A 15,373-nucleotide genomic window follows, 5' to 3' on the forward strand; every position below is an offset into this window, starting at 1 on the left:
GAGCGTGGATTAGCGTGACGCGGTCGGTTTCCGGCACGGGGCTCGGATCTCACAGACCAGAGACCGCTGAGAACTTCATTTCTTATTTTGTTTTATTTTTTTGTCCATTTCGTTTTCTGTGTGATTATGATTTTGAACATATGGAAGAATAAATATTCCTTGTGAAATGACCTTTTTTCTGGGATTATTATTATTATTTGTTGTGTAACAGGTGGTTACATTTTCTGCTATCCTGGGTTAAGTTAATTTTTGACAGGTTTAATCCTGTCTGGCGCCCGAAGGTTTTCTTTAAAATAATTAATTTAGGTTAGGGCGGCCACCACCGTTACACCCTTCCTGGGTGACCAAAAGCAAACAAACAGTTTTTCAGACTTTCTCCACAGGACAGCTCTGTGGACATAAGCATCTAAAGTCCTAACTGGGCAGAGCAGATTTAGTTTCTCTTGGTCTGACGTCCGGAAGGGAGGAGGACAGAAGGCCTGCAGTATACGATAGGTCTTACAGTATTAGTAGGACCCTTAGGAACAGCCCGGTCTAAGGTGAAGAAAAGCCTTTATCATACCAGGTGCAAATTCCAGGCACGAGGGAGAAACCGAGAGGGTTTGTATATCTCCAATTCTTTTGAGAGACGAGATAGTGAGGATAAAGACAGTTTTTAGCGTGTGAAATTTCTCAGGAACCTCCTCAATATGCTCAAAGGGAGCGAAGGAAAGGCCTTCAAAAACTATGGCCAACGGACTGCAGATCTAAGTCTCAAGGTGCCACGAAGGAAACGGGTTACTAGGGGGTGTCTTCCCAAAGACACATCACATAGAGGAGTGTGGTAAGCAGGCCGCCACATACACCTTTATTGTGGAGGGGGATAACCCTGCGTAGAATCACTCTGGCAGAAACTCCAGAACTGCACCCACTGGGCAGTTAACTGGGTAACTACTATTAGAAGACGGACCCCGTCCCGGCGAACTCTCTCCAGAACTCTTGGGAGTAGAGCGATTGGGGGAAAAGTGTACAGACGTGGTCTTAGCTATGTCTGTACCATTGCATCCAGCCCAAGAGGAGCTGAAAGACTGAGAAAGAACCATAGTGGACAGTGTGTCGTAGAGGCGCGAACAGATCTACTTCTGCTCAACCGAAGTTCTCCTATAGGAGCTCCACCACTTCGGGGTGAAGTCTCCATTCCCCGGGCCTCAGCCCCCGCCTCAAAAGGATGTCTGCTACCTGATTAAGATACCCCAGAATGTAAACTGCCCTGATAAGAGAGCAGTTTCCCTTGGGCCCACAGGAGGATCTGGTGAGCCAGCTTGTATAAGGGGCACGACCGCAGGCCCCCCTGATGGTTTATGTAAGAGATCACCGATGTGTTGTCGGATGACTGGCCTCTGCTGTATTTTGAACAGCAAGCACAGTGCCTTGAAGCGGAGAACCAGCAGGGACCAACTGGCTTAACTGTTCTAGAGCCCTCCTCGGAGGGAGCGAGCAACCCTCTGGTAAAAACTTGCTGGGAACCTCTGCGCCCCAGCAAGGTTGGCGAGGTTGGCAGAATGGCCCTGTGAAGAGGCGTGTTGGTAAAAGGCTCTCGGCACAAGAATTATGGCTCAGCCACTATAGCACTTCAGTGCAAGGATTCTTTATTTTCAGTCCAAACCGTCCCAAAGTGTACAAAAATCCAAAGAAACAACAATAAAAAATAAAATAAACAAATAAATAAAAAATATAAATAAATATATTTACACCGAGTTCTTGGCTGAATTTCCTTCAACTAAAAAAGGATCTCAATAGTCCCCAATTGCACTTCAAATTGCACTCCATAACTTCCACACCTCCACCACCTTGTGAGAAAGAGCTGCCCTTATATATTAAAGGCCCAGCCTATTGGGGTGAAACCATCAAGGTAAGTACAAGGTAAGTATCCATTTTACAACTTTATACAAACAGTCAAACGTGTTATACACATCTTGTTTGTCTTGTTTAATACCATGTATACATTATACTTCATTAATAATACGAAATAAACATAGTTAATACAAAAAATATAAAAGACATTTCCCCACTTCCCCCTCCCCACACATCATCACTAAAAAACGTCTAGCCGTGGACGACTCACACATGGGCAGCACGGGCAAGCTACGTTTTATGCTTTTACAAATCGCCACCGGCGTTTTGAACCTTTTCACTTGCCGTGCTTACGGCTGATCAACCAGGAAGACGCCACACGCAAGACACTTCACAGCACGAACAAAGACACCGACTAACAAATATATAGATAAGTAAATAAAGATGTTAGTCTTTAAAATTTGTCTGGTGTGTATGTGTGATTTTGGAAATGATGATAGCGGGGATATTTGATGTATAATGGCTATACAGCTGAAAATGTGTAACATAACATGTAAAGTATTAGATGGGGATGGGAGTGCAAGTGCTGTCCCGGCCAGTGACAGAGAGCTGTCACAGGCCCCTTGAGGGCACAGAGGAGAGACGGGCACCGTATAATGAGGTGGGATCCACCTTCAGACAGAATAACGGTCCTCAGATCCACCTTGCCCTTCGAGGACTTCGACTGAGTGTGTCGCGCCACCTCCCAGTCTTTCTGTGGTGGAGCACGGGACGTGACGTTCTGCTTTTGCTGCGCCCTATGTGAGGAGCTGGTAGCAGCTGGGGCTCCCGCCCTGCAGCCCCAGAGACATGAGCTCAGCACGGAAGGAATTTCTGGAGCGCCTCCGCCTGCTTTTTGGCTTCTGAAACCTCTCGGTGACTGAATTTACTGCATCACCGAAGAGCCCAGCAGGAGAAAGCGGGGTGTCCAGTGCCTGACCTGCAGCCGAATACGCTTTATCCACCAAAGCCGATGTAGCTAAGAGGCTTGGTGGGTAATGCCGGTGCTTTAAGGGACGATGCTGACTCAGGGGAGAGATGGCTCGCAAACATCTCTTCAGCCCTGGGCATAGCCCCATAACCGTGCTGTTTAAGCCCATGGATGTTAGAGTATGTAGATGTCTGTGGGCAAAACACACAGTATGAAACCGGTCTATTCCACAACCTCGACACCTCGGTGTGGAGGTCTGGAAAGAACGGTAAGCACCGGCGTGGAGTTTGAACACAAGAAAGCAGGAAGCGTTCATCTAGCTTGCTTTTCTGCCTAGTCTCTTGTTTGTCTGCAGGCCACTCAATGTTTAATTTAGTGACCAAACAAGTGATCACCTCCACAAGCTCCTCGCATGCAGGAGACTGAAGTGATGAGTCTTCAGTTTCTCCTGTTTCGATACTTACAACATCCAGCTCCTCAAAACTAGATAATTGCAGTACCGGTGTCTCATTCGGGAAGGAAGTAACTGCAGCGCATGCTTCCAAACCCTGAGATGAGGCAATGGACCTGGCAGGTGTAGGCAGAGAAAGGGCGAAGCCCATCTCGAACCCCTTTGCCAGATCCATTTGCGAACCTTACGACTTGAGCCGCCGCTCTGCTTCCCTCATCAGAGAGTAATCGCTCACAATGCTCACATTCAGCCCTCCCGAGGGCTGACTGAGCATGCTGCGCTCCCAAACAAACAACACACAATTCATGTGCATCCCCACCCGTAATGTATGTGGGCAGGGATGAACACAATTCTTGAACTGTTGTTCGCTCTCCATTATAATGCTTTTTTTATATAGGTGAAAAATTCCTGCCAAGCATCTTTCTAAAGACAGACTGAAGACACAGAAGCTCACACTCTTTGGGTCTCTTATGCTTATGCACACTCTTATGCTTTATAGTTTCCTGGTCGATGACGTCACCCGCCTATGTAGTTCTGTCATGCCTATGTAATTCTGTGCTTCACAACGCAATCATGCAGAGGCGTTCCCACAGCGTCTCGACGCAGCACGAGTTCCCTTGAAAGGAAACTTGCATGTTGTTGGAGAGAATCTGACAAGTTTAAAAAATATTTTCTGGCAAAGGTCACACAATCAAATGACTTCAGTTACAAGAAACATCCCGCAGCTGCCTTCCGCACACTCTGACCGACCGTACTGTTTCCCTCACCATATGGACAATATGAATAAGAAGAACAGAAATTTTCATTGTAAGTCTAGTGAGAGTCTTGAACTCTGGGAACTGGATGGCCTAACCTCACACTGCTCAATGTAAAACCAACCTAAACTAACATGCTATTATTTGAAAAGAGCAATAAAGAATCTAAGGGTCTGACTGTTTTCTCTTACAGTGGGGTCCAAAATTCAGAGACCACATTGAAAGTCTGGATTTTTTCCCATTTAAACCTGGAAATAATGGAAACTTACAGGGATTGTTCATCCAAAAATGAAAATTCTGCCATAATTTACTCACGCTCACATCATTGTAACCTATCTTTGTCTTTGTTTTCCATACAATGAAAGTCAATAGGGTCCAATATTGTTTGTCTTCTTTTGTGTTCCACATCAAACTCTAAAGGTAAAGTGTAAAAGCATTTGGGTAGATTTTTTTTTGACTTAAACTTAAATTTAATGCATAAAAAAATAAAATAAAAAATAAAAAAATTAAATGATGAAATGACCTCTTTAAAGTCTGGTAGTCTATGTGTCATTAACACACACACACACACACACACACACACACACACACACACACACACACACACACACACACACACACACACACACACACACACACACACACACACACACACACACTCATGGTTATGTCTTTGTTCTGACTTCCCACATGTCAAGTTCAGCAGCTGCGTCCAATTTCAGTGTCAGTCACTGTCTGCAGGAAAAGCAAGGAAACCGGCCTGATCCAGTGTTCCGTTTGGCCGTCAGGCGATCATTTTATCAATGTAACCCAGCATCCAGACTTCAGAGAGTTCAGATGGTTCTCAGAGTTCTCTCCAAAGCGTTGCATGCAATATAAAGCTAAAATATCAGAACAGGACTGTGTTAGAAATGACAAGCAGTAAATATTGTATGTTGGTGGAGAAAATCTAAAAGCAAGAGTCTTAAAAATATTTTGTGGCAGAGGTCACACAATCAAATGACTTCAGTTATGAGAAACGTCTCACAGCTGCCTTCCGTGTCCACTGACTGTAGTTTAGCACACCATATGATTAATATGAACAATAACTGAAGTGAAGGTCTTGAACTCTCTGAGCTTCCTGTGACTTACGATCTAACCTGTAAAACCACTCATCATTTTATCTAATCTGTAAAACCACTCATCATTTTCAGAAAATTTTAATTTTCAGTACAAATATCCTTAAACCTAGACATATAAATAAAAATAAAGTAAAAAACAATTCACACAGTATCAGCACTGGAACCGTTTCACCGTTTGTATCAGTCAGCTTGTGGTGACTGTCATGGTGGATGAGCAAATCCACCATATTTCTTTTTACAAATGCCAATGTTGTTGTCACTAATGTAGTTTTAAGAGTTTTTTAGGCGAGAATGTAGTTATTTAGACCCCAAATATGTGACTCATATATAAACATAGCTTCTATTTTACAATTTGTTTAGACGCTTTCGCAGATGTGAGCTCCAGCGCTCACGTACCCGCAGACAACAGCTTCTTCATTTGGTCTTTATGTAGTTGGACGTTCGTCTAATGTTTTTTAAATTTTACTACTTGCTGTTCCATTAATGTTTGAAGAATGATCAAATGGAGTGTTCCCTTAACAATTGCATAACCAAGAAAAAACGGGGTGAATTCGGGTTGATTAGGACACTTTTCCCCCAGTCATCTCGATAGCAAAATGTGTCCCAATCAACCCGAATTTACCCTATATAAAATGGCAACACTTTACAAAAGGTCTCATTTTTTAACATTAGTTAATGCATTTAAGTAACACAAACTAACAATGAGCATAAAAATTTTCATGTTTATGTTAGTTCACAGTGCATTAAAGGGATAGTTCACCCAAAAATGAAAATTCTGTCATCATTTACTCACCCTCAAGTTGTTCCAAACCTGTATGATTTCCTTTCTTCTGCTAAACACAAAAGAAGATATTTTAAAGAAGGTTGGTAATTAAACAGTTGCTGGTCTCCATTGACATCCACAGTATTTTTTTTTCCTACTATGGAAATCAATGGAGTCCATCAGTCGTTTGGTTACCGACTTTCTTCAAAATATCTTCTTTTGTGTTCAGCAGAAGAAAGAAAGTCATACAGGTTTGGAACAACTTGAGGGAGAGTAGGCTAAATGATGACAGAGTTTTCATTTTTGGGTGAACTATCCCTTTAACTACTAACAGATACAACTTTGGATCTTAAAAGATCTTTTAAGTTCATGTTAACTAAATGTAAACAAATGAAACCTTATTGTAAAGTGTTATAAAACAATCAAAAGTACTAACATATAAAATGAAAAGCGTTGAATTAAATGGATCTGACAGTCAAAGATCTAGCACATGAAAATGAACTAATGTGTTTAAAAAATAAATAAACTTGTGTTTGGCAGAGCCATGCATAAGCAAACCCACACATAAAAATCTGTCATTCTCTAATCATTAATATGTGTACACCTCCTTTGATAAAGCACTCCTCTCTCTCTCCCCCATCAACAATAGATGAATTACATCCTGTTCTGACAGACTGAAGGAACATCCTTTGAATGAACTTTCAGATATAAAGCTAATGTGGGAAAGTCTGTTTTATTCTTGAGTCCTTCAGTTTGTTAACTGGTTAGGGAAATAACGCACCAAAAACAGTTTACAAATCACATAAACCTGGCACAATCTTTAAAGACAATGAAGTGGACAAAACAAAAGTCTTTAATGCGCACTTGGGTTATCTAAATGTAAGTCTAATTCAGGGGTCGGGAACCTTTTTTGACCAAAGAGCCATTTTTTCATTTTTGGTTAATGCATTTTTCCAAAAGAGCCACAGTAGGAAAAAAAATTGCCTATATATATATATATTATTAAAGTTAATATTAAAGACGTGCTTTTTTCAATAAAAAATTCAACCGTAGTAATTATTATTAATATTATTTAATTATTAATATTATTAACAAATATTCAGCAAACAATAAATAAGTTGGAATATGGAATTAATTCTGCAGGGCTTTCACTGTGAGGTTGAGTACCAAGTGATGAGCATATACCCTTTTGTGTGCGTGTGAGAGAGAATGAATGCACACAGTACTATCTGCTGTGTTTATGTGAATACTCGACTTAGCATTTTGATATATTTCTGTGTTTATTTGGCCGTTTAGGCGCGCAACCGAAGACAAAGGCTGCTTGTCCGTGTTGCGCTCGGAGCGCGCGCACAGTATCCTGTCAGTTCTCTTTCGCGACTTATCGCGCTTTTAATATTTCTTTTCAATATAAAGCACATCCTGTTCTTTTCTTTCTCATTCATTCATGTTTTGTTTTTAATAACTTTAAACAGAATCGTCAACTGAAATCTGCGCGGATTATCAAAAATACGACACATTTATAGGACATAAAGGGTCTCTGCGGCAAAAGTGAAAGTAGCATACCAGCGGGTGAAATGTCTCTATGCGCAGCAAAGCACCCGTTTCAATAAAATGTTATATTAAAGTTTATAAAGTCTACTTTTACATTTTTGCTGCTGTTCTAGAATGGTTTTCGCCAGCTTGAATCCCAGTGCAGGAGCTGTAGGTTACCACAGAAACGTAAGCGGTTAGTTGATTGCTGTGGTGACTCGTGACACTCGCGAACAGCACTGAACACGCACTTTTGCCGGTACAACTTTAATATTATTATTATCATAAACTTTTCATTAACTTCAGTAGGCTGTACTACAACAAGGGAATTGTAATTGGTTGCTTTTTCTGCAGAGAGCCGATCTCTGTTGATGTGTTTTAATTGTTTTTCATCGATGGTTTGTTGGTAAAGGGTTAGAGACCTCGCGAGCCACATGATTTTTGCCAAAGAGCCAGATGTGGCTCGCGAGCCATAGGTTCCCGACCTCTGGTCTAATTGGACTGAGAATGCCAACTAAGCCGTGGACAACTGCATTTTTTATACAGTAAGACAACAGAGGTCTTGAACAATTGATCGAATGAAGAACTGGTTTATCGTCTTTCTGATGTTTTTATAATTAATAATTGTCCTAAATCAATAGTCCACACTGGGAGCTCTAATAGGAAGAGTTCTGAAACAACATTGTGGCCAATTCAGTAATTTCAATTTATTCTCCATTTGTTTTTGACAGCTTATTTCACATATTGCCAAGCAAGATTGCAGCATCCTGTCATGAACTTGGAGCCGTTAAGAACATATCTTTAAAAATGAGGTCTCTGAAAGCAGCTCGCACACAGACTATTCACAGAAACAGGCTATCATGAGGTAGTTAAGTGCATCCATATTTGACATCGCTCTGTTTAGCATTATAAGTGCACAGCTTCTTTGTTTAGGAAAAGCAGCCAAACCCAATTATAAGAGAGAAGTTGAAGCGTTATTGTTTTTCTTTAATTCAAAAGTAAAGATCAAACGTGAAACCACTGCATAACTTCCTCAGCTATTGCTTGAAGTCATGGGTTGAAAATGTTTTCCTGTAATGGCTCATGACAATGAACAAAAAACTGCTGAATTGTTTCCATTCACATTTAGAACTTGTGCCAAAATAAAACATTAAAAAGTGTACTTTTCTTAACAGTTTTATCTTGGTATTTCATATACTGTTGTAAAATGAATGCATATCTTGTCATTTTTATGCAAACTTATTTAATGCCATTCGATTTTAATTGTATAACATTAACAGTTAGGAGAGTCTATTGTAGAACATGCTCTACTGAAGGTTAGTTTCTAAACGGGCAGAGAACAGAATGACCTCAGAAAAGTTATTGGTGCAGAAATGCAGCCAGCCATTGTAGTGGACACCACCCATCATTAAAGACTCCAACATTACTCTCTATCACTTACATGAACATCTATTGGCGCCAGATAGACACAATACATGTATTGCTTTCAGACGAGCATCCTGTCTCTGCATTTAAAAATCTAACCACATCTTGGTGAGGTTTTTGTTCTAAACCCCAAACCGTATGTTTTAAAACTGTGCAAATAATTCAGCCCAAACCATTTAATGTACAGAGGTCACTCAAGATTAGTTTCATAGATAATGTCAGTCTTCAGTCTGCTGTCTATTTTTAATTTTGGAAAGTGGAAAGTTCTCCGCATGATCTACTGACGACGCGCAAATTAAAGAACAGACACAGCCGGATAATTTCAATAATGACCAACACAATCTACCAAGAGCAGCACAAATTAGAGTCTGGTTTAAGACATGCTTTTTTGTGTTCAAAATGTGTCCAAGCCTTTTCAGCATTAATTTTAAATGCGTGTCTTTAGTCAATTCCTGACAGTAGTTTTTTTAACACCAGAAGAGTATTTACACTGGCGCAAGCTGTTAGTATATCCGACCCTAAATTGCCAATAGCCTTCTTTCTTACTTCCATTTACATACTGAATCATGATTGGTCCCTTGCATACATGCATTCCATCAATTATAGCCGCCTTCAAACTACTGTTGATTCTTGAGAGAAGCCGACTGAAAGATAATGAGAAGGCTAAAGTGCCTCGGATATATAGCGTTTCATTTATGCGAAACCAAACCTAAAACCAACTTACCTAAACATGATATCCTTATATCCATCTTCATTTCATTTTCTTCATTACAAACTGCTGCAAAATGGGCTGTAATTCAACACACAGATAAAACATTTTAAAAATGAATCATTTTGGGTCTGAAATTGTAAAGTATATATAAAAAAGTATTTTTTACTTTTTCACTCTCAAAATAAGATTTACATTCACAATTTAGGTCTACTTTAATATCCTTTTGCTGCAAAGAATATTACATATCAGATGAACCAGTGCATAATACTGCATGGTGTGTGTATGTGTATCTGTGCATGGGAACGTGTTGCTATGTAATGTTCAAATGGACTTTTCTCTGAGGGTGTCATCTGTAGGTTGTCAACAGCGGCTGAAATGATGAAATCACAGATCCCGTCCATGATGTAGGTCTCAGAGGTGGCACGCCAGCATCTCAATGCGACTGATGTAAGACTTTCATTAGTCTGCAGTATCGGTGGACTTGGGGCAAGAACTGAGCCATAGGGTAAATTCCACACTTAAGGGAGAAGAGATTTGGCCGGATGAAACAAAGCCAGTTTTCCATCGAGTGTTCCAGTCAACAGCTGTGAACAAAAAAAAAAAAAAACTTCACTCATGAAACATCCTCTTGCAGCGTAAATTAGTTCATGGTAAAACTCTCTATTGTAACTATGAGGTCCTGAATGATTCAAATGAACTAAAGTGTTTGATTCCAAAAGTACCGTTTCACTTAATCAATGGCATAGTTTTCGTGATCAATTATTAAAACAAAACCACAGACAAAACAGGAACATAACAACACATCTGCCATCTTAATGACAGAGTTAAGGGGTTGATGGTTTTCATTTATTTATATTTGCCAATAAAAATGTTCTGAAGCTTTTATGTCCTGCACTTTGAATTGTGCTCTCCTGAAGACAATTAGCCAGTTATGTAACCCCATTTATTCAGCAGTTTGTTTACTGAAATCCCACCAACTCTGGATTTTCTACTGACTCTCTAGGCCTATATCTTTTAACGTTTTGACAGGCACAAATCAGAAGCAAAACTTCAGAAGTGTGTTGTGACATGCAGACTCACAGGGTGAAGGATCTAACCAACACATGGTGCCTGGGAGGGTTATAGACTTGGGATGGCAACAAAGACCTCATTGCTTTGTCATAGGTGGGAAATTGTCCAGTCAGCTTTTACAGAGTGACATGAAACTTGGCAGTGACCTGGAGTGCATTCTGAACAGAGAATATCACATACCTGCCTTTACACACACAGTAAAGTATTTTGAAAGGCAATTTAAAGACATTTGAAAGTCAAATAATACAAATTTGAAAAGAATTTGAAAGAAAATCAATAAAAAACAAATTCAGTTCCAAACTTTTTCAGTCACACAGAGAGATAGACCATCTTCACACAGCAAATGCTTTGTCAGAGCAATCACCTGAATTAAGCATTTCATTATTTGTTCAACTCTTTTTACAATTAATGCTAAATTCATTTTTAGATAATTCTATTATATAATTAAATAATTTCATAATAGTGTGTAAACTACTGTTGCACTTCACTGTGGCGTTTACCCATGTACATATTATTGTCCTTGTACATTTAAAGGCGCAGTAAGTGATTTCTGAGAAACAATGTTGATAACATTCCCAGTCCTTTTTAAAATAAGTTTCTAGAGACTACACTCACAATTTCTAACAAATTGTGTGGTTGCACTTTATTTTACAGTACTTAGTTATCAAAAAAGTACTGGTAATATAAGATTAGGGTTAAAGTTAGGTTTAGGGATAGGTTCAGTGTTAGTATCTAGTTATAACCCAGTTATTGTAATTGATATAATAAGTGCATAGTATGTACAAGCGGAACAGGACTGTTAAATAAAGTGCTACCAATTGAGCTATAAATTAAATTGACTACAGACATTTCCATGACTTTTAAAGATTGTATTGATTTTCTTAATGTTTCCAGGCTTCCAGGAAACAACAATCATCTTCAAAAAGTGCTTTTTTTCATGATTTGCTCATCTGAATAAAAAACTATTCAAAAAAAATATCTGTTGTAACCTATTGAATATAACAAATAAAATACATCTTTAAGTGTAAATGAAAAAAAAGATATTAAAGCAAAAGCAGCAAAATAAAAAGCACAGTATTATTATTACTTATTTACGAAGATTTCAATGAGTTGGATGAGATGTTTTTTTTTGTTTTGAAGAAGGCAGAAAGAAGTATCCGTCATAAAATCTACATAAAAAATAATGAGTTATTAGAGAAGAATTCCCTGTCCCATGTATCCTGATCTTCCTTTCATTGAGTATTTCTACCATAGGAGTATAGCTAAGCCTAAATGGTTTTACAAGCAACTTAACGATAAATCAGAATGCAAAATATTGTACTTTCTGACGCAGGTTTCATAACCTGATTTACTGCAATGTTCCCTGGCTGAAAGCTAAGGAAGGAAGAAACACAAATCAAAGCTTCAAAAAGAAAGCTGAAGAATAAATAACTTGTAGACATGTTTACATGTTTGTTTTTAGCTCATAGGGGGATCATTTAATATGATTAGAATAGCCTCCTCAGGATATAAAGCTTTTAGTCATCTAGTCTATGTTTGCAGTGACCCAAGAAAAGCCTGTATTTTCATTAAAATCCCATTTAAATCCCAGATTACCCTGAAGTCACAGGGAAAATCCTTGAAGCTGAAGCTGTGATTTTGAAGACTCAATTACTCAATTTAATTGCTCAGTATCTCTAAACCTGTCTTTGAATAAAAAATTATTAGAATTATGAGCACATATTACATGCCCTCCTTCTTCTGCCAATAATAGCCTGGCATAACAGTGAGTTGCTTTAAATTGGCTGCTTTAGGCGGGTGTCAGTAGAGGTGTCTCCAAAAAATGTGTTGACCTTCAGAGGGAAAAGCTGAGAGCAGAGACAAAGCAAACTGACAGAGCCACTGCCACTGCCCAAAGCCACAAGAGTTATACAAGCAGGAAAATATGCCATCCTGCTGGGCTCACAGTTTTTTTTTACCATAGAAATAAGCTTCTTAAGAATGGCCCACACTTAAAGGTTTTTTAAATGTTCTTCCGAGCACATTCAATCACTCTTAACACACCTCACACCACAGGAATATCTGATAACATAATCTGTAGAACCTTCAAGATAATCTGGACTTTACCTAGGATTGTCGTAGATGGAGGCCCAAAATCGACCAGCTTATTATCATGTGTGGGTGCCTTTACTTAGGAAAAACTGGATGAGAGAATTGATTTAGTATACCAGTACAGTGTATACAGTATATATTTATGAATTATACAGAATTAACAACTGTTAAATCATGATGCACTGTGAATCCAAAGATGAATGACTTATTATACTGTTAACACGTGGCCTGACAGCCTCTTCAGTCTGTATTACAGTTACAGCCCAAAAGCTCCCAAAGCTGTCAAGAAAAAGCAATTTTCCAGACACATTCAAATGCAACCTCAAGACAGACCTATTTAGGTCAGATCACCATCCCTGTCCTCATATGAATCCCTTAATTAAACTTAACTTCCATCCCTTGCATCTTCACTTATGAAACATTTTGATTTGATAATGCTTTGAGATACCAAAAAAAATGTAGGACATCACTGTTATCTGTTTTATCATATTTTAATCCATTTAGCAAATTTTACCCCCAAAAGTCAGCATAGAAAATGTGAACATTTACAGACTATGGGCCCTATTTTAACGATCTGAAACACAAGTGTCAAAGCGCAAAGCGCAAGTAACTTTGTGGGCGGGTCTTGGCGCTGTTGCTATTTTCCCGGCGGGATAAATGACTCTTGCGCCAGGCGCAAATCTAAAATGGGTTGGTCTGAAGTAGCTTCATTATTCATAGGTGTGGTTTGGGCGTAACGTGAAATAAACCAATCAGAGCGTCATCTCACATTCCCTTTAAGAGCAGGCGTGCTTGTTCTAAAGCGGATTCCTATTATAACGGCGGATTTGCCAGGCGCGCGCCAGGAGCGGTTCACAGCCGAGGAGAGCAACGCTCTCGTCAGGGACGTTGGGGATGGAGAAACCCACCCAAATTAACTTCGGTTAAAAAGGCGTATGATAATTTGGGTAAATGTGCAAGCTAGATGTATGCTTTTATAATAAATTGTCTATCTATCTATCTATCTATCTATCTATCTATCTATCTATCTATCTATCTATCTATCTATCTATCTATCTATCTATCTATCTATCTATCTATCTATCTATCTATCTATCTATCTATCTACCTATCTACCTATCTATCTATCTATCTATCTATCTATCTATCTATCTATCTATCTATCTATCTATCTATCCATCTATCTATCGTAATAATGTATGATTTGCAAAAATGAAAAATGCTGTTTCTGTGTAGATGAGAGAATCAAAGTGTATGCGCGTTGTGCACACGCTACATTGATTATGGCCATTGGCCAAGCATGCGCCCTTAAAATAGCATATGAATAACATGCGCAACGCGCCACTGACTTTAAACAATTTTTTCCTGGTTAGTGGCGCAATTGTTTTCTAAACCTGCAAAATAGCATGAAGGAACGTTTGCGCTGGAACACGCCTCCTTTTTTGCGCTGAACCGCCCTGGGAGCGCAAGTTCATTCCCAAGTTTAGCGACGTGCTTCTGTGGAGGGAAAAGCGCGCTTTGCGCGGGTGCAAAATAGGAATGATACATGCGTCGGTGTACAAAGTAAATTGCGCTGGGTGCAAGATAGGGCCCTATGTGTGTCTTTAAAGGGTTAGTTCACCCAAAAATGAAACTTCTATCATCATTTACACACCCTTGTGTTGTTCCAAACCCGTAAGACTTTCACTTCATCACAAATGAAGATCTTTTTGATGAAATCTAAGAGATTTCTGCCCCTCCGCTGACAGTTCACGCAACTACCACTTTGACGCTTCATAAAGTTCATAAAGAAATCGTAAAACTAACTCTGAAGAGACTTAATCACTTTATATGATGCACAGATTTAATTTAGGCTTTTATTCACATATTAACATTGATCAGTGAACATAAACAGAAGCTCAACCGAACCTGCTTGACTCGTGAGAAAAAACCTCATTGGTTATTGCGGAAGCTCAATCGTGCTGTGAAACACGAGAACGAACCTCATTGGTTCTTGCGGAAGCTCAAACGTGCTGCGTAATACACTAAAATGAACCTCATTGGTTCTTGCGGAAGCTCAAACGTGCTGCGAAACATGAGAATGAACCTCATTGGTTGTTGCGGAAGCTCAAACGTGCTGCGAAACATGAGATTGAACCTCATTGGTTGTTGCGGAAGCTCAAACTGCTGCGTAATATGAGAATGAACCTCATTGCTTATTGCAGAAGCTCAAACGTGCTGTGAAACACGAGAATGAACCTCATTGGTTGTTGTGGAAGCTCAAACGTGCTGTGAAACACGAGAATGAACCTCATTGGTTGTTGCGGAAGCTCAAACGTGCTGCGAAACACAAGAATGAACCTCATTGGTTGTTGCGGAAGCTCAAACATGCTGTGAAACACGAGAATGAACCTCATTGGTTCGTGAGGAAGCTCAAACGTGCTGCAAAACACCAGAATGAACCTCATTGGTTCTTGCTGAAGCTCAAACGTGCTACGAAACACACGAGAATGAGCCTCATTGGTTCTTCCACGTCAAGAGAACATGCTTGAGCTTCCATTTATCATAACTGATGTGTGAGTTGATGAATGTTTACATGTGAACAAAAGCCTAAATTAAATCTGTTCATCATATGAAGCGATCAAGTCTCTTCAGAAAATTTGGACTAAACC

General features: G+C 39.5%; 1 protein-coding gene across 1 annotated transcript in view; it reads right to left on the reverse strand.

Annotated features, from left to right (window-relative positions):
• Window positions 1–8,656: 8,656 nt before the first annotated feature.
• Window positions 8,657–15,373, reverse strand: part of wdr27 (WD repeat domain 27) — a 57,386-nt gene continuing 50,669 nt past the window's right edge. Inside the window, exon 24 of the mRNA XM_081350569.1 lies at window positions 8,657–10,144. Within this exon, the coding sequence (XP_081206695.1) occupies window positions 10,079–10,144 (66 nt within the window). The 3' untranslated portion in view covers window positions 8,657–10,078. The remainder of the gene's footprint in view (window positions 10,145–15,373) is intronic.

Source organism: Scardinius erythrophthalmus, assembly GCF_964197995.2.
Source record: "Scardinius erythrophthalmus genome assembly, chromosome: 21".
In the NCBI taxonomy this organism is placed as follows: Eukaryota; Metazoa; Chordata; class Actinopteri; order Cypriniformes; family Leuciscidae; genus Scardinius; species Scardinius erythrophthalmus.